A 17704-nucleotide genomic window follows, 5' to 3' on the forward strand; every position below is an offset into this window, starting at 1 on the left:
TTATTGTGATCTTAGATATTTGAACAATAGTGGTAATCGTTGGAAAAGTAGAGCACCATGCGAAATACGAATTTACGTATCAAGTAGCACTGAAAAGTGTATTGCAGGAAATTAGCAGGCACGTACTTTGAAAGTATAGACCTTGGGAAATGGGATGAGCGTTTATTTTACAGATTAAACTTCTGCAAAGTAGATTACACGAGGACTTTTATCAAATCTTGGAAATCTGTAACGAACCATGATGTATTAGCCTTAACAACGTCGCGCACGACATTACCTCCAAATCCTAGTAGCAACATAAAACAGTGTTGAGAATAAAGTTATTCTTTGATATTTTTACTGTTTTTCATACCTATAAAAGCATCAGCTGGGGGGCAAGCTTCCATGTCTGTTATTCCATCACCAATCATAATGATAACTGAATGGTCAAATTTTTCCTTAATTTTTTGAATGACAATGTTTTTCCCTCCTGATCTGGAAGTTGGTTGATCTTCATCAAACCCAGCATAACTTCCATCATAATAAAATTTAAGCCTATTGGCATAAACATTTTCCTTTGGAATTCCAAGTTCATTTGCAACTGGAAGTATTAAAGTTTCAAATCCACCAGATATTAAATATGGCTTTTTATTAAGAAAATGAAGGGTATTTATCAGATTCCTAAGTACAAAAAATAAAAATGTTATAAACAATTGATGCATGGTGAAAGAACCCCTAACATACTGCACATGAGGAGTTATTTTAAGTGGTTGTTCCTCTGCTAGCTTTCTTACATGATGATGATGAGGTTGAATAATGTTCTAAGGTAGTATTATGAATGTGTAAGAAGAAAAAAAATAATAACATGAGTTTATATACAAGCCTCAGTTTAAGGGATTCTCCAAAATCCAAATTTCCACACATAGCTTTACATGTCCTTTAGTAAAAAACATTAACAATAGAATTTAAGAATATGCGGAATGAAAAATAGAAGTGCGACATATTTACATTTCTTTCACTTGGTCTTCCTTCCCACAACGAAATGCCAAATCGTCAATACCTTCCCCAGTACAGACCGTTGAATCAACATCGAAACAAACTGCATCAGCTTGTTTAAGTAATTCGATCACGTCTTGTTTCGTAGACATTTCGATCTAGGGTAACTGGTTTTTGAGGAGGAAAACTTGTTGACGGAAGCTAGAAACAACAACAACGGAAAACCTCCCTTCCATCCCCGTCATCACAACCGCATTAACCACTGTACTAAAACATGGAAGGTGGAGCAAAGTGGAAAATGAAAAGAGCATGAGGATGAGGATATGAAGTATAACGAATTAACGCTAATTTTGTGTATCAACGGTATTCTGATATAGTTCATGAGTTGATATAGATAATAGTTCTTTAGAGTTTAAAACTACTAAACTACTGTGATAAGTAAATTTTAGATTCGTTAACATAGGATTCATATTTGAAAAAAGGTGTGTTGGACGAGCTTGAAATAACCTAGACAACGACTGTAAGGCTCGGCTCCACGTTGATCGGGTCGATTTTTTGTTGATCGGGCGAGTAATTTCGGGCCAGGTCGGCCGGGTTATAATTTGTCTTTGTTTCGATCAATGCCCCGTCGGGTTCTGGTCGGTTTGTCTAACCGGGTTTGGCTACGTCCACGGTGGAAAGATATCAAAAATGCCATATTTTTTGGCATTCGGTGCAGTGGCGTCTGGATAATGTTTCTGATGGGTGACAATCGTCATTATTTGACGGCTTATTACAGCTTAATACCCAACACAGTCTTCACCAGTGAACTGATACTGATCCGATTCCGTGTCGTTAAAAAACGGATTTTTTGAGGGCCGTAGAACGGATTGGTTTCCGTTCTCTAACGCTAGAGTCGCATGAAGGCAATAACGTTATGCCTACCCTCTAGCGCCTCTAGCTGATTCATAATCGGATTCGTTTCAGTTAACCGATTTTTGACAAAGCAGCGCGTTGTTCAAATCAGTGAGCGGACCCGTTTCCGTTCACAGATCCGTTTCAGTTTATTATCAACTTGTTTTTATAATAAGAAGCGCTAAATAATAAAAACGCTAAATAATTCCCGCCATCGTGCTCGACGGCGATTGGTTGATTAATTTTTACATATTCGGGAAACAAAACCTTATTTCTAACATTTCCGTGGGCATCAGCGTAATCTTTGTGATCTGAGAATCACGAAAATGGTATACTATTTAATTGATTTTATCAAAGATAAGTAATCGAACAGTTAGCTTAAAGTTTGGGTGTGTAAGCTCAGCCCCCTCCTCTTTAAGTCTGAAAATGGAATAATAATAATCTGAAAAGAATAAAGCGGTAGGCTGCATAGCATTAGGCCTGTGCGCGTGAAAAAGCGTTCGCGTGAAAAAGCGTTCGCGTGAAAAAGCGTTCGCGTGAATCATACGGGCATAGACAGAAAAGTGATTGTTTTTCAATTCATATTCGGATTCAGCGTACAAAGTTGAATACAGACTATAAATTTTAATATTATCGAAGGTAGTTTGTATAGTATAATATGCGTTTGCGTGATAAAGTGTTTGGCGTGAATTACACGTACATGCCTTTATAACGGATTGTTTTTTAATTCAGATATAAATTCAGCGTAAAAAGTTAAATAAATGCTATTAATTTTAATGTTATCGAAGGTAATTTGCATTGAGTAATATGCGCCAGCGTGAAAAAGCGTTCGGCGTGAATTACACGGATATAGATAGAAAAGTGATTGTTTTTGAAATCATATTTGAATTCAGCGTAAAAAGTTGAATAAATGCTATTAATTTTATTGTTATCGAAGGTAGTTAGCATTGAGTAATATGCGCCAGCGTGAAAAAGCGTTCGGGCGTGAATTACACGGATATAGATAGAAAGTGATTGTTTTTGAATTCATTTTTGAATTCAGCGTAAAAAGTTGAATATTCAGCATTAATTTCATTGTTTTTGGTGTTAGCGGGGGAGTTATTCGTTTTTGACAAAATTTTTCATAGAAACCAAACGACCCAATTCTCTTTCCTTATCTAGGCGACTTTTTTCGAGATTTTTTTCGTCACAAACGGCAAACTCCCGCCAAATTTATGAAACCATTAGATGTACTCAATTTTTTACACTGAATCCGAATCTGAATTCAAAACAATCCTTTTCTATCTATATCCGTGTAATTCACGCCCGAACGCTTTTTCACGCTGGCGCATATTACTCAATGCTAACTACCTTCGATAACAATAAAATTAATAGCATTTATTCAACTTTTTACGCTGAATTCAAATATGATTTCAAAAACAATCACTTTTCTATCTATATCCGTGTAATTCCGCCGAACGCTTTTTCACGCTGGCGCATATTACTCAATGCAAATTACCTTCGATAACATTAAAATTAATAGCATTTATTTAACTTTTTACGCTGAATTTATATCTGAATTAAAAAACAATCCGTTATAAAGGCATGTACGTGTAATTCACGCCAAACACTTTATCACGCAAACGCATATTATACTATACAAACTACCTTCGATAATATTAAAATTTATAGTCTGTATTCAACTTTGTACGCTGAATCCGAATATGAATTGAAAAACAATCACTTTTCTGTCTATGCCCGTATGATTCACGCGAACGCTTTTTCACGCGAACGCTTTTTCACGCGCACAGGCCTAATGCTATGCAGCCTACCGCTTTATTCTTTTCAGATTATTATTATTCCATTTTCAGACTTAAAGAGGAGGGGGCTGAGCTTACACACCCAAACTTTAAGCTAACTGTTCGATTACTTATCTTTGATAAAATCAATTAAATAGTATACCATTTTCGTGATTCTCAGATCACAAAGATTACGCTGATGCCCACGGAAATGTTAGAAATAAGGTTTTGTTTCCCGAATATGTAAAAATTAATCAACCAATCGCCGTCGAGCACGATGGCGGGAATTATTTAGCGTTTTTATTATTTAGCGCTTCTTATTATAAAAACAAGTTGATAATAAACTGAAACGGATCTGTGAACGGAAACGGGTCCGCTCACTGATTTGAACAACGCGCTGCTTTGTCAAAAATCGGTTAACTGAAACGAATCCGATTATGAATCAGCTAGAGGCGCTAGAGGGTAGGCATAACGTTATTGCCTTCATGCGACTCTAGCGTTAGAGAACGGAAACCAATCCGTTCTACGGCCCTCAAAAAATCCGTTTTTTAACGACACGGAATCGGATCAGTATCAGTTCACTGGTGAAGACTGTGTTGGGTTACAGTAGTAGTAGTGGCCGTAGGCCACTGAGCAGACGTAGTCTGCACCGACAGTAGACTGCACTGAGCAGACGGCTTCTGGTGCAGTCTTGGTTGGCTTCTGGTATTAACAAATCATAGAAAGAAATCATAGGAAAACAGATTTGGACTCTCCAGCAAGCGCGATACTCACTTTACTTGACATTTGGTTGATTCAAAAAACAAAAAAATTACAACGCTTGTTGTATTCAAGTTTTTGAATCGGAGTTAGATCTTCAACGCTTTGCCCAATTTTTTTATAGCCTTGCGGCTACACCAAAAATAATCGGCACCCCGATTCAATATATGATCAGCATTATGAGTAACAACATTTAGCACTGCTGGACGCATATCTAATGTTAAAAAAACAATAGGAATTATTTTGATTTCTTTACCAACTATCAAATATGACTTACCAGAGCAATCACACAGCAATGTGACATTTCGCCCATTTGGCCTATCTACACCTGTTTTTTGGCGGTAGGCCAAATTGGCACGATAATGAGCGTCGCTTGGGAAACTCTTAAATGAATTTCAGAATTGGGTTGCAGCGGAAGTTGTCTGCATACTTTTGCAGTTGTTGCAGCACTTTTAGTATTACAATTGTCCTTTGGGACTGGTCTTTTATACAATCCTAGGCGAAGTTTCCCAGAAGTAAAGGAAACACTTCCATTTTTTGAAGTTGTAGGTGAAACAAATGGCACTGGATCATCTGGCACTGGCACAGGTTGAACGGGTGCAAGTGGCACAGGTTGAACGGGCTCAAGTGGCACAGGTTGAACGGGCTCAAGTGGCACAGGTTCAACGGGGTCAAGTGGCACAGGTTGAACGGGCACAAGTGGCACATGTTCAACGGGCACAAGTGGCACAGGTTCAACGGGCACAAGTTGATGCTGAAGCTGCCATGGATGTTTTTTATTCTTGTGCTTGGAAAAGGAATCACGAGTTTGGTAAATTTTCCCACATTCCTGGCAAGCGTAATCAAGTATACGGTCTTCTAGGTCTTCGCCTTGGAAAAATTGCAAACACTCAAGTTTTTTCCTTCTGGTTTGATTTTTGCCGTAAAGCACTTTAACTTCAGTCGCAGTTTTTCAAGTTCAGCCTCAATTACACTTTGTTGTTGTTGCACTTTCACTTTATGTCCGACACTTTCACTATAAATTTGAAGTCTTGCTTCCTCTGTAATTCCCTAAAAAAGTAAATATAAAAATATAAAAAAATAATCTTATTATTTAGCTAAATTGTGAGAATATTAAACTACCTGCCACACACTCCTAATACTATCACCCATATGATTATTTCCTTGAATATTAAACTTTTTGAATAGCCATTTGGCTAAAATTCCACTAGGAAGTAACACAGTGGATTGAAGATTTAATTTTCGCTCCTCGAGGACGCGAATTTTGTCACAAACAATACGAAGCGACTTTCCCAGTTCTTCCTCAACATCTTGTTGTACCCAAACTTGACTACAATTATGTTCCTATTGAATAAAAATAAACGGAATTAAACAAACAAATAAAACACTGTATCAAAAACTAAAACTATAACACAAGATAAGTTAAAATTACAATCCAAAACAAACTTAACTATATGAAATAACTTAATTTAAACTTACCATATCGAAATTTTAAAAAATTATGAAACGAAATGAACTAAACAACTAAGTTGGCCAGAAGACGAGTAATGAGTAGATGAAGCGCGCGAAAAACGATGACTTGTGGAATAAAGCAATATGGCTGCCGTTTCCGTGTTCTTCGGCCATGGAACACCAAGATTGCCCCTTAATAGTCGCCATCATCTGTTGAAGTACAGTAATACATTACCCTTCATAGTGTTTCCACGTTAGTGTGAATCATATGTGTTGAGAAATCTTTTTACTTTTGTGTACTGTGAAAAATTCTTATTTGAAAACTATCTGAAAATGAGGACGACTGCAGAACAAACGAAAAAATAGTATTACAACGGCTAAACAATATCATCATCACCGTCGGTTTTGAGAGTATTTCAGCTATGATACATGGTAAACTATTAATATTACCTATTTTTTTACAACATCTAATATATAATGTATTAATATTTCTAAATAATTTATAGAAGAATTTTCCAAGGCAAATGTAGTTCCAACGGAACTACATTTCGGGGTTTCTTTACCGTCATATGGAGAAATTTTCAGAAAATGTGACTGGTGGGATTTGCCAGAAGGTTTAATGTGTTCAAAATGCTACAACCAGGTATTTTGCAATTTTTAAGTAGTATCAATTAAACTTTAATAAATTTTTTAAAAACAATAGGTATCCAATTTATTTCTTTCAAAGGATTTTAAAAAACGTGTATGTGATACCTGCGTTAAAGACAGAGATCAACAAGTAGCACAATCAGTAAGTATTTGCTATAAATGAAAAGTATTTTATAAATAATTTGAAATGTAATGGTTTTTTCAGCATGACGTGTCATTGAAATTGTTAAAATATTCCCAATTCACCACAAACAGCGTGAATCACATTGCATTTGTTGGTCGGCAATCCAGAGGACGTCCGCTGAGCAACGAAAGTTTCGAAATCTTAAAAGAATTTTCTCGCAACTGGAGGTAGTTTAAATTTTCCAATTACAAAAAAAGGTTTAAGTAATTGTAATTCTTCATTTTGTTTAGTGATTTCCCATTAAGAACAACAAGCATACAGAATGACATTGGTAATTTCGGTGGTAATGGTTCAGCGTTAGCAGTTTACTCAGCCATGAATACCAGATTGCTGAAAAATTCGAATGGCAATACTTTTTTACCATTGTCGGAGTTAATTGCTAGGTTAAGTTGCTTTTACCGACCAGGATTAGACCACATTACAATTGTGTTCTACACCTTTACTGCTTTGTCAGTAAAAGCACAAAATTTGGTAATTTGTTTTATTAAATTATCACTTGTAAATAAATCTATTTCTTTCCAACTATTTTCAATTACAGCTTAGAATTATTTTGGATTTGCAAAAAGCCAACATTCCAAAGCAAAACATTAATAACTTTTCCCGAACTCTGTAAAGAGAATCATAGACATTTAAGTTACATAAATTCAAAATAGAATCAATCGATGATCGGAACGTTTAGCTACCTGAGTGCCGACAACAACAATCTGTGGTAACTGAATTGTGTCTGCCCCAACTGTGTGAAAAACATCTTGAAGTTTGTTAATGACTGGAATTATTTCCCATGCTTTAAGACGATCTGGTTGTTCACGACAATAGAATATTTTTGAACGTGGGGGAGGCTCTTACTAATCCCTTAACTCGGAGATGGTATATACGTTTATTAACAGTTTTCCGCTCTTTATCAAGCAGACAAGAGGTTGTAGACCAATGAAAGAATTCGGGCATTGCCACCTAGCGGTATTTTCTCAAACAAATCATTCGCTCGATAATTTCATCATATTTTATTTGTAAATGAAATGAGATTGTAAAAAATTGTAAAAGTACAATTAAGATATGCTAACTAGTTATAAAAAGAGAGCTTTTATCACAAGTCAGGGAAACTAGGGAAAATAATTTTAAATCAATAACACTACCAAACGTTACCTTCGTGTCCTAGCTTATCAACGTCTGGGGCGGAGGGGGGTTGATGATGCTTTCAGTGTTGTGAAAACAAAGCATCGCTGCCAGATACATTTTTCTCAGTAAGCATACACAGAGGGCGCTGTGGGTACTATTTTACAAGGTCACCTTCAGTTGAACCTTGACTGTTACCCTGAAGAGAGTTGCTCCAGCCTCCAATGGATCTTCAAAAACGCGTTCCTAAACGGAATTTACCAGTTCCGTCACCGTCACCATCTCCGTCCCCATCTCCAACACGACGACCATCAACGCCACTTTCACCACCCGTGACGCCAACGTCTTCCATCGAAACCGACGAGACACGCTACCATGTGCAACGGATTCTCGATGAGAAGTAAGTGAAATTTCTTTTGTGGAATTGTGATGCTGGGTCCATCGAACGGCCGTCCATCACGGCCGCATTTATTTTAGATTTACATTATATTTTTTTTTTAATACTTTCCATTAGGTTTTCCTACAATCACGCCAACCAACGTATTCACGAATATTTCGTGAAATTTCGTGACTACCCTTCGACGGAAAATTGTTTTGTCCATGCCGAAGACTTGTATAAACAAATCAATGCAAACTGTTCCACTTTGTTTGAAAAATTCAATAAATTTCGGCGTGAATTACACGGATATAGATAGAAAAGTGATTGTTTTTGAATTCATTTTTGAATTCAGCGTAAAAAGTTGAATATTCAGCATTAATTTCATTGTTTTTGGTGTTAGCGGGGGGGAGTTATTCGTTTTTGACAAAATTTTTCATAGAAACCAAACGACCCAATTCTCTTTCCTTATCTAGGCGACTTTTTTCGAGATTTTTTTTTCGTCACAAACGGCAAACTCCCGCCAAATTTATGAAACCATTAGATGTACTCAATTTTTTACACTGAATCCGAATCTGAATTCAAAAACAATCACTTTTCTATCTATATCCGTGTAATTCACGCCCGAACGCTTTTTCACGCTGGCGCATATTACTCAATGCTAACTACCTTCGATAACAATAAAATTAATAGCATTTATTCAACTTTTTACGCTGAATTCAAATATGATTTCAAAAACAATCACTTTTCTATCTATATCCGTGTAATTCACGCCGAACGCTTTTTCACGCTGGCGCATATTACTCAATGCAAATTACCTTCGATAACATTAAAATTAATAGCATTTATTTAACTTTTTACGCTGAATTTATATCTGAATTAAAAAACAATCCGTTATAAAGGCATGTACGTGTAATTCACGCCAAACACTTTATCACGCAAACGCATATTATACTATACAAACTACCTTCGATAATATTAAAATTTATAGTCTGTATTCAACTTTGTACGCTGAATCCGAATATGAATTGAAAAACAATCACTTTTCTGTCTATGCCCGTATGATTCACGCGAACGCTTTTTCACGCGAACGCTTTTTCACGCGCACAGGCCTAATGCTATGCAGCCTACCGCTTTATTCTTTTTCAGATTATTATTATTCCATTTTCAGACTTAAAGAGGAGGGGGCTGAGCTTACACACCCAAACTTTAAGCTAACTGTTCGATTACTTATCTTTGATAAAATCAATTAAATAGTATACCATTTTCGTGATTCTCAGATCACAAAGATTACGCTGATGCCCACGGAAATGTTAGAAATAAGGTTTTGTTTCCCGAATATGTAAAAATTAATCAACCAATCGCCGTCGAGCACGATGGCGGGAATTATTTAGCGTTTTTATTATTTAGCGCTTCTTATTATAAAAACAAGTTGATAATAAACTGAAACGGATCTGTGAACGGAAACGGGTCCGCTCACTGATTTGAACAACGCGCTGCTTTGTCAAAAATCGGTTAACTGAAACGAATCCGATTATGAATCAGCTAGAGGCGCTAGAGGGTAGGCATAACGTTATTGCCTTCATGCGACTCTAGCGTTAGAGAACGGAAACCAATCCGTTCTACGGCCCTCAAAAAATCCGTTTTTTAACGACACGGAATCGGATCAGTATCAGTTCACTGGTGAAGACTGTGTTGGGTTACAGTAGTAGTAGTGGCCGTAGGCCACTGAGCAGACGTAGTCTGCACCGACAGTAGACTGCACTGAGCAGACGTAGTCTGCACCGACAGTAGACTGCACTGAGCAGACGGCTTCTGGTGCAGTCTTGGTTGGCTTCTGGTATTAACAAATCATAGAAAGAAATCATAGGAAAACAGATTTGGACTCTCCAGCAAGCGCGATACTCACTTTACTTGACATTTGGTTGATTCAAAAAAACAAAAAAATTACAACGCTTGTTGTATTCAAGTTTTTGAATCGGAGTTAGATCTTCAACGCTTTGCCCAATTTTTTTTATAGCCTTGCGGCTACACCAAAAATAATCGGCACCCCGATTCAATATATGATCAGCATTATGAGTAACAACATTTAGCACTGCTGGACGCATATCTAATGTTAAAAAAACAATAGGAATTATTTTGATTTCTTTACCAACTATCAAATATGACTTACCAGAGCAATCACACAGCAATGTGACATTTCGCCCATTTGGCCTATCTACACCTGTTTTTTGGCGGTAGGCCAAATTGGCACGATAATGAGCGTCGCTTGGGAAACTCTTAAATGAATTTCAGAATTGGGTTGCAGCGGAAGTTGTCTGCATACTTTTGCAGTTGTTGCAGCACTTTTAGTATTACAATTGTCCTTTGGGACTGGTCTTTTATACAATCCTAGGCGAAGTTTCCCAGAAGTAAAGGAAACACTTCCATTTTTTGAAGTTGTAGGTGAAACAAATGGCACTGGATCATCTGGCACTGGCACAGGTTGAACGGGTGCAAGTGGCACAGGTTGAACGGGCTCAAGTGGCACAGGTTGAACGGGCTCAAGTGGCACAGGTTCAACGGGCTCAAGTGGCACAGGTTCAACGGGCACAAGTGGCACATGTTCAACGGGCACAAGTGGCACAGGTTCAACGGGCACAAGTTGATGCTGAAGCTGCCATGGATGTTTTTTATTCTTGTGCTTGGAAAAGGAATCACGAGTTTGGTAAATTTTCCCACATTCCTGGCAAGCGTAATCAAGTATACGGTCTTCTAGGTCTTCGCCTTGGAAAAAATTGCAAACACTCAAGTTTTTTCCTTCTGGTTTGATTTTTGCCGTAAAGCACTTTAACTTCAGTCGCAGTTTTTCAAGTTCAGCCTCAATTACACTTTGTTGTTGTTGCACTTTCACTTTATGTCCGACACTTTCACTATAAATTTGAAGTCTTGCTTCCTCTGTAATTCCCTAAAAAAGTAAATATAAAAATATTAAAAAATAATCTTATTATTTAGCTAAATTGTGAGAATATTAAACTACCTGCCACACACTCCTAATACTATCACCCATATGATTATTTCCTTGAATATTAAACTTTTTGAATAGCCATTTGGCTAAAATTCCACTAGGAAGTAACACAGTGGATTGAAGATTTAATTTTCGCTCCTCGAGGACGCGAATTTTGTCACAAACAATACGAAGCGACTTTCCCAGTTCTTCCTCAACATCTTGTTGTACCCAAACTTGACTACAATTATGTTCCTATTGAATAAAAATAAATGGAATTAAACAAACAAATAAAACACTGTATCAAAAACTAAAACTATAACACAAGATAAGTTAAAATTACAATCCAAAACAAACTTAACTATATGAAATAACTTAATTTAAACTTACCATATCGAAATTTTAAAAAATTATGAAACGAAATGAACTAAACAACTAAGTTGGCCAGAAGACGAGTAATGAGTAGATGAAGCGCGCGAAAAACGATGACTTGTGGAATAAAGCAATATGGCTGCCGTTTCCGTGTTCTTCGGCCATGGAACACCAAGATTGCCCCTTAATAGTCGCCATCATCTGTTGAAGTACAGTAATACATTACCCTTCATAGTGTTTCCACGTTAGTGTGAATCATATGTGTTGAGAAATCTTTTTACTTTTGTGTACTGTGAAAAATTCTTATTTGAAAACTATCTGAAAATGAGGACGACTGCAGAACAAACGAAAAAAATAGTATTACAACGGCTAAACAATATCATCATCACCGTCGGTTTTGAGAGTATTTCAGCTATGATACATGGTAAACTATTAATATTACCTATTTTTTTTACAACATCTAATATATAATGTATTAATATTTCTAAATAATTTATAGAAGAATTTTCCAAGGCAAATGTAGTTCCAACGGAACTACATTTCGGGGTTTCTTTACCGTCATATGGAGAAATTTTCAGAAAATGTGACTGGTGGGATTTGCCAGAAGGTTTAATGTGTTCAAAATGCTACAACCAGGTATTTTGCAATTTTTAAGTAGTATCAATTAAACTTTAATAAATTTTTTAAAAACAATAGGTATCCAATTTATTTCTTTCAAAGGATTTTAAAAAACGTGTATGTGATACCTGCGTTAAAGACAGAGATCAACAAGTAGCACAATCAGTAAGTATTTGCTATAAATGAAAAGTATTTTATAAATAATTTGAAATGTAATGGTTTTTTCAGCATGACGTGTCATTGAAATTGTTAAAATATTCCCAATTCACCACAAACAGCGTGAATCACATTGCATTTGTTGGTCGGCAATCCAGAGGACGTCCGCTGAGCAACGAAAGTTTCGAAATCTTAAAAGAATTTTCTCGCAACTGGAGGTAGTTTAAATTTTCCAATTACAAAAAAAGGTTTAAGTAATTGTAATTCTTCATTTTGTTTAGTGATTTCCCATTAAGAACAACAAGCATACAGAATGACATTGGTAATTTCGGTGGTAATGGTTCAGCGTTAGCAGTTTACTCAGCCATGAATACCAGATTGCTGAAAAATTCGAATGGCAATACTTTTTTACCATTGTCGGAGTTAATTGCTAGGTTAAGTTGCTTTTACCGACCAGGATTAGACCACATTACAATTGTGTTCTACACCTTTACTGCTTTGTCAGTAAAAGCACAAAATTTGGTAATTTGTTTTATTAAATTATCACTTGTAAATAAATCTATTTCTTTCCAACTATTTTCAATTACAGCTTAGAATTATTTTGGATTTGCAAAAAGCCAACATTCCAAAGCAAAACATTAATAACTTTTCCCGAACTCTGTAAAGAGAATCATAGACATTTAAGTTACATAAATTCAAAATAGAATCAATCGATGATCGGAACGTTTAGCTACCTGAGTGCCGACAACAACAATCTGTGGTAACTGAATTGTGTCTGCCCCAACTGTGTGAAAAACATCTTGAAGTTTGTTAATGACTGGAATTATTTCCCCATGCTTTAAGACGATCTGGTTGTTCACGACAATAGAATATTTTTGAACGTGGGGGAGGCTCTTACTAATCCCTTAACTCGGAGATGGTATATACGTTTATTAACAGTTTTCCGCTCTTTATCAAGCAGACAAGAGGTTGTAGACCAATGAAAGAATTCGGGCATTGCCACCTAGCGGTATTTTCTCAAACAAATCATTCGCTCGATAATTTCATCATATTTTATTTGTAAATGAAATGAGATTGTAAAAAATTGTAAAAGTACAATTAAGATATGCTAACTAGTTATAAAAAGAGAGCTTTTATCACAAGTCAAGGGGAAACTAGGGAAAATAATTTTAAATCAATAACACTACCAAACGTTACCTTCGTGTCCTAGCTTATCAACGTCTGGGGCGGAGGGGGGGTTGATGATGCTTTCAGTGTTGTGAAAACAAAGCATCGCTGCCAGATACATTTTTCTCAGTAAGCATACACAGAGGGCGCTGTGGGTACTATTTTACAAGGTCACCTTCAGTTGAACCTTGACTGTTACCCTGAAGAGAGATTGCTCCAGCCTCCAATGGATCTTCAAAAACGCGTTCCTAAACGGAATTTACCAGTTCCGTCACCGTCACCATCTCCGTCCCCATCTCCAACACGACGACCATCAACGCCACTTTCACCACCCGTGACGCCAACGTCTTCCATCGAAACCGACGAGACACGCTACCATGTGCAACGGATTCTCGATGAGAAGTAAGTGAAATTTCTTTTGTGGAATTGTGATGCTGGGTCCATCGAACGGCCGTCCATCACGGCCGCATTTATTTTAGATTTACATTATATTTTTTTTTAATACTTTCCATTAGGTTTTCCTACAATCACGCCAACCAACGTATTCACGAATATTTCGTGAAATTTCGTGACTACCCTTCGACGGAAAATTGTTTTGTCCATGCCGAAGACTTGTATAAACAAATCAATGCAAACTGTTCCACTTTGTTTGAAAAATTCAATAAATTTTATCAGCTTTTAGAGGGTTACACTTGGATTCCGCTCCACGACTGGAATAACACTATTCCATGATGATATTTAAGTTGCATTGCAAATTTGTTTGTAAGTTGTTAAACACCACTGTCTTCCCTTCCCATGCAATACAAAGAAGTTGACATAAGTTCGGAAACGTTATTTTTCTTTATTTTTTTTCGTTAAAGAAAGTAGGAATACGTATAGTTCATCACAAACTGGTAGAAAGAAATTCATTAGACATGCAGTCAAACAAAGTCGACCGAGACAAAGAAACTTGAGACAGGAATATATATCAGAGATATATATGAATGTTATCACAAGTCAAGGGGAAACCGGGGAAAACAATTATTTCGAAACTACACTGCAAACTTTACCTTTTCATTAGCTCATTCAAAACAATAAAGACATTTCAAAAAATAAAAACACAAACCAGTAGAAGCCGTTCCATTGGTAGCAACGGTAGCAGCAGCAGCGGCGGTGGCTAGTTGCTCTTCCAATGCAGATATCAATATATCAATACATCAACATACGAGACGAGCGTCTGTATGGCTTCTAATTCGGCTTCCTGCAAAACGATCAAATGCTCCATTGTTAGTCATTTTCTGAAAAAACAATCAGGGTAAACAAATAAATGAATAAGAAAGTGAGGCCTATACCGATGGGTAGATCTCTGAATGTTTCGCCATGACATGGCGATCGTCACTGGATTCGGGTTTACGCATAGCTGGATTAGGAAGACCCATCGACAAGGAGCCGGTAGGGAAATACTGCAAAGATAGAAATGAGAAAAACAAACAAAAAATTCTATACATGACTGTATAGAAATAGTATAAATGTAGGGGAGAGTGGGGGCAATTGATACACTTTTGGTTTTTTGTATTTCTTGAAAAAAAAACTGAAAAATTCTAATATAAAAATTATATAGAATTGTAGCCTATTATCTCAGCTACTAAAAGATATTTTTTTTTATGAGAAAAGATTAATTTATATAGTAGTAAATTGTAAAAAACTGAGGTCGCTTCGAGTGTTTCAATTGCCATGGTTGCAGGGCAATTGAAACGGTGTGTCGACGCAATTGCAACGTGGGTTTTCCCATAAGGAAGCTTCTTTATACCCACATAAAATGAAAATCACGATATCTCAGCAGCCACAACTGCTAGTGTGATCAAATTTTACCATTAGGTACAATGCGATTTACAGATTTTTAAAATATGCTTAAAGTAGATCGTAATTTAGTTTAAAATATTTAAATAATTAAATTTAAAAAAAACCATTAAGCAACATGCTTTTTTTAATAAATCCCAAACAGCGAATACAAGTATTATAGTTGTGTTTACATGATGATTTACATTTGTTCAAATGAATTACGTCAAATACTTGCAAAAAAAATGCAACCACTCGCAGACAGGGAACAGTGTATCGTATTTGGGTATTAAAATAAAATTATTTTAAAATAAAATACTTAAAATACGTATTTTATTCGGTATTTGTATTTGGGCTGTTTCTTATTTAAGTATTTGTATTTGTAGTGGTCGTTTACGCTGAAAGTGAATAAAATACAAATACAAATACAAATACTTTTTTTCAAGATTTGAAGTTTGTAAATTGGCAACAGTGTATGAATCGAAGTACTTCTTTTGACAGCGTTATTGCACCTGTAAAACGTTTTGCAATAGCTTTTTTAGTTTCAAACTTTCATTGATTTTTCGTCGTCTGTTTGTCTCGTGTGTGTTTTCATTAAACCCAGTTTCTTTAACGTATATCTCTAGTTCTCTACAAATCGGATGGTTTCTTATTACTGTGCGTTCTGAGAACTTGTATATATCCACGGTAAGTGTTTAAGTTATTGAACATTCTTAAAATACGTAATGGCATAAACTAATAACTTGGCATATCCTCTGATTCAGTGACAAGAATGTCGGCAAGACAAACCTTGGACAGACAGTTAAAAATAAAGGGTAGAGGCATAGTGGGCAGTTGGACATCCCATTGGATTCTCCGCAAATGCGAAATCATTTGTGTCCAATCTGTGGTACGCTGTCTACAGCGTCTTATGGGAAACCAACCTTTCCTTTAAAACTATTGTTTTCTTTCTATAACTATGTTTTCCTCACTGTTGTACCTAACGTGGTTCGCTTTCTTTGGTGTAAGTTTTTCCTCCATCTCCTTTTAGTCTAATTTATTTGTAGTATTTTGTTTAGGTCCTTTTTGTGTCGACCCGGCTAGGAAGACCGATTCTTTGCTAGCTGGTGTTTGTTGTTCACTTATAAACGTCAACTTGTAGTTTAACAAGATGAGTGTTGCGTACGAAACTGTGAATAGAATAACAAGGTGGGTTAATTTTTAAGTTTTCCTAAAAGAAAATTCACTGTTCAAACGAAGTACAACAACTCCAGAACTTGCGAGGGCGTGGGGGTTTTGGAAACTTAAGATTTAATTTAAATTGGTGAATTATCACCAAATGAATGCGAATCCACTGTTATGTACAACAGTGAGGTAAAACATAGTTATAGGAGAAAACAATATTTTAAAAGTGAATGGTTGGTTTTCCATAAGCGCTATGTGCGTCCCGATTGGACACATTTGATTTTCGCATTTGGGAGATGCGCACGTGGTGTCCACTGCTCCTAAGAAAAAGTATTTTGTATTTGTATTTGTATTTGTTTTTATTTTATTTGGTTTTGAGGTTTTGGGGAAAATGTTTTTGAAGGACGGTTTTTAAAATATAGTTTTGTATTTTTAAAATCTCTTTTTTCAAATCTCTGACAGGGAATATAAACAAAGTGTTTCAATTGCCCTGCAATAGGGTCATCGTTACATTTAATTATTTAAAATTATTTAAGAATGCAGGGTAAAATTAAATGACATTAAATTGTAGAAAAATGAATTGCAAATCATCTGAAACTAATTTTATTACTAAAGCGTAGCGTTTTAGGGGTTAAAACAAAAAAATTGAAAACGCAAATTTAACAGACGGAGAACAAAAAACAGTTTTTTCGAGATATCTTAAAAAGTTTTGAATACAAAAACTCGTAAATTTTTCTAAACTTGTAAACCCCCTCATTCTATTAACCCTAATTTTTTCAGGAAAATTCCTCTTATACGGCGAGAGAAACAATTTTTGTTTCAATTGCCCTGTGTCTCAATTGCCCCCACTCTCCTCTATATGACTGTAAATGACTGTATATGACTGTATAGATGTAGGAATCATCCATTTGAATTCGACGCACATTGAACTGGTGAATAGTTTGCTGGTGCACAATTTTCCATTCTTGCGGAGATGTTATTTTTCGCAATGTGAGCGTTTCGTATTGACAACTGTTCTGTAAGAATATAGCCAAGCTGTCGGAATGCATTTCACGGAAATTAATAGGAACAGTTTTACATTGGAAATGCACGACAGAAGCATATTTGCTGTTGGGCTGAAAACCAAATGACTGCAATCCACTCGGCTCGCCATTACGTCTTGAGCAAAGCTCCCGCAATAGAGCAGTAAAACATCCTACGTTGCACGTTCTCCACAAATGCGAAAATCTCATTTGTGTCCAAGT

At 36.2% G+C, this 17704-nt stretch overlaps 4 protein-coding genes across 4 annotated transcripts; 2 read left to right on the forward strand and 2 right to left on the reverse strand.

Annotated features, from left to right (window-relative positions):
* Window positions 1-142: 142 nt before the first annotated feature.
* On the reverse strand, window positions 143-1251 carry LOC116925571 (phosphoserine phosphatase). The gene is made up of 5 exons (XM_032932299.2): window positions 988-1251; window positions 859-916; window positions 724-800; window positions 353-660; window positions 143-286 (listed from the first exon to the last, which is right to left on the reverse strand). Exons 1-5 carry the CDS (start codon window positions 1125-1127, stop codon window positions 195-197), a joined length of 675 nt encoding a protein of 224 aa, XP_032788190.1. The 5' UTR covers window positions 1128-1251; the 3' UTR covers window positions 143-194.
* A 4970-nt stretch (window positions 1252-6221) lies between these two features.
* Window positions 6222-7460, forward strand: LOC123470721. The gene is made up of 6 exons (XM_045171313.1): window positions 6222-6290; window positions 6365-6501; window positions 6562-6648; window positions 6712-6857; window positions 6921-7161; window positions 7229-7460. Exons 1-6 carry the CDS (start codon window positions 6281-6283, stop codon window positions 7301-7303), a joined length of 696 nt encoding a protein of 231 aa, XP_045027248.1. The 5' UTR covers window positions 6222-6280; the 3' UTR covers window positions 7304-7460.
* Window positions 7461-10030: 2570 nt separating this feature from the next.
* On the reverse strand, window positions 10031-11770 carry LOC116925596. The gene is made up of 4 exons (XM_045168216.1): window positions 11759-11770; window positions 11199-11420; window positions 10353-11126; window positions 10031-10289 (listed from the first exon to the last, which is right to left on the reverse strand). The coding sequence occupies exons 1-3, from the start codon at window positions 11768-11770 to the stop codon at window positions 10398-10400; spliced, it is 963 nt and encodes a 320-aa protein (XP_045024151.1). The 3' UTR covers window positions 10031-10289; window positions 10353-10397.
* On the forward strand, window positions 11496-13804 carry LOC116936504. The gene is made up of 6 exons (XM_032943645.2): window positions 11496-11961; window positions 12037-12173; window positions 12234-12320; window positions 12384-12529; window positions 12593-12833; window positions 12901-13804. Exons 1-6 carry the CDS (start codon window positions 11862-11864, stop codon window positions 12973-12975), a joined length of 786 nt encoding a protein of 261 aa, XP_032799536.2. The 5' UTR covers window positions 11496-11861; the 3' UTR covers window positions 12976-13804.
* The last annotated feature ends 3900 nt before the right edge of the window (window positions 13805-17704 follow it).

This window comes from Daphnia magna, linkage group LG1 (genome assembly GCF_020631705.1).
Source record: "Daphnia magna isolate NIES linkage group LG1, ASM2063170v1.1, whole genome shotgun sequence".
Taxonomy (NCBI): Eukaryota; Metazoa; Arthropoda; class Branchiopoda; order Diplostraca; family Daphniidae; genus Daphnia; species Daphnia magna.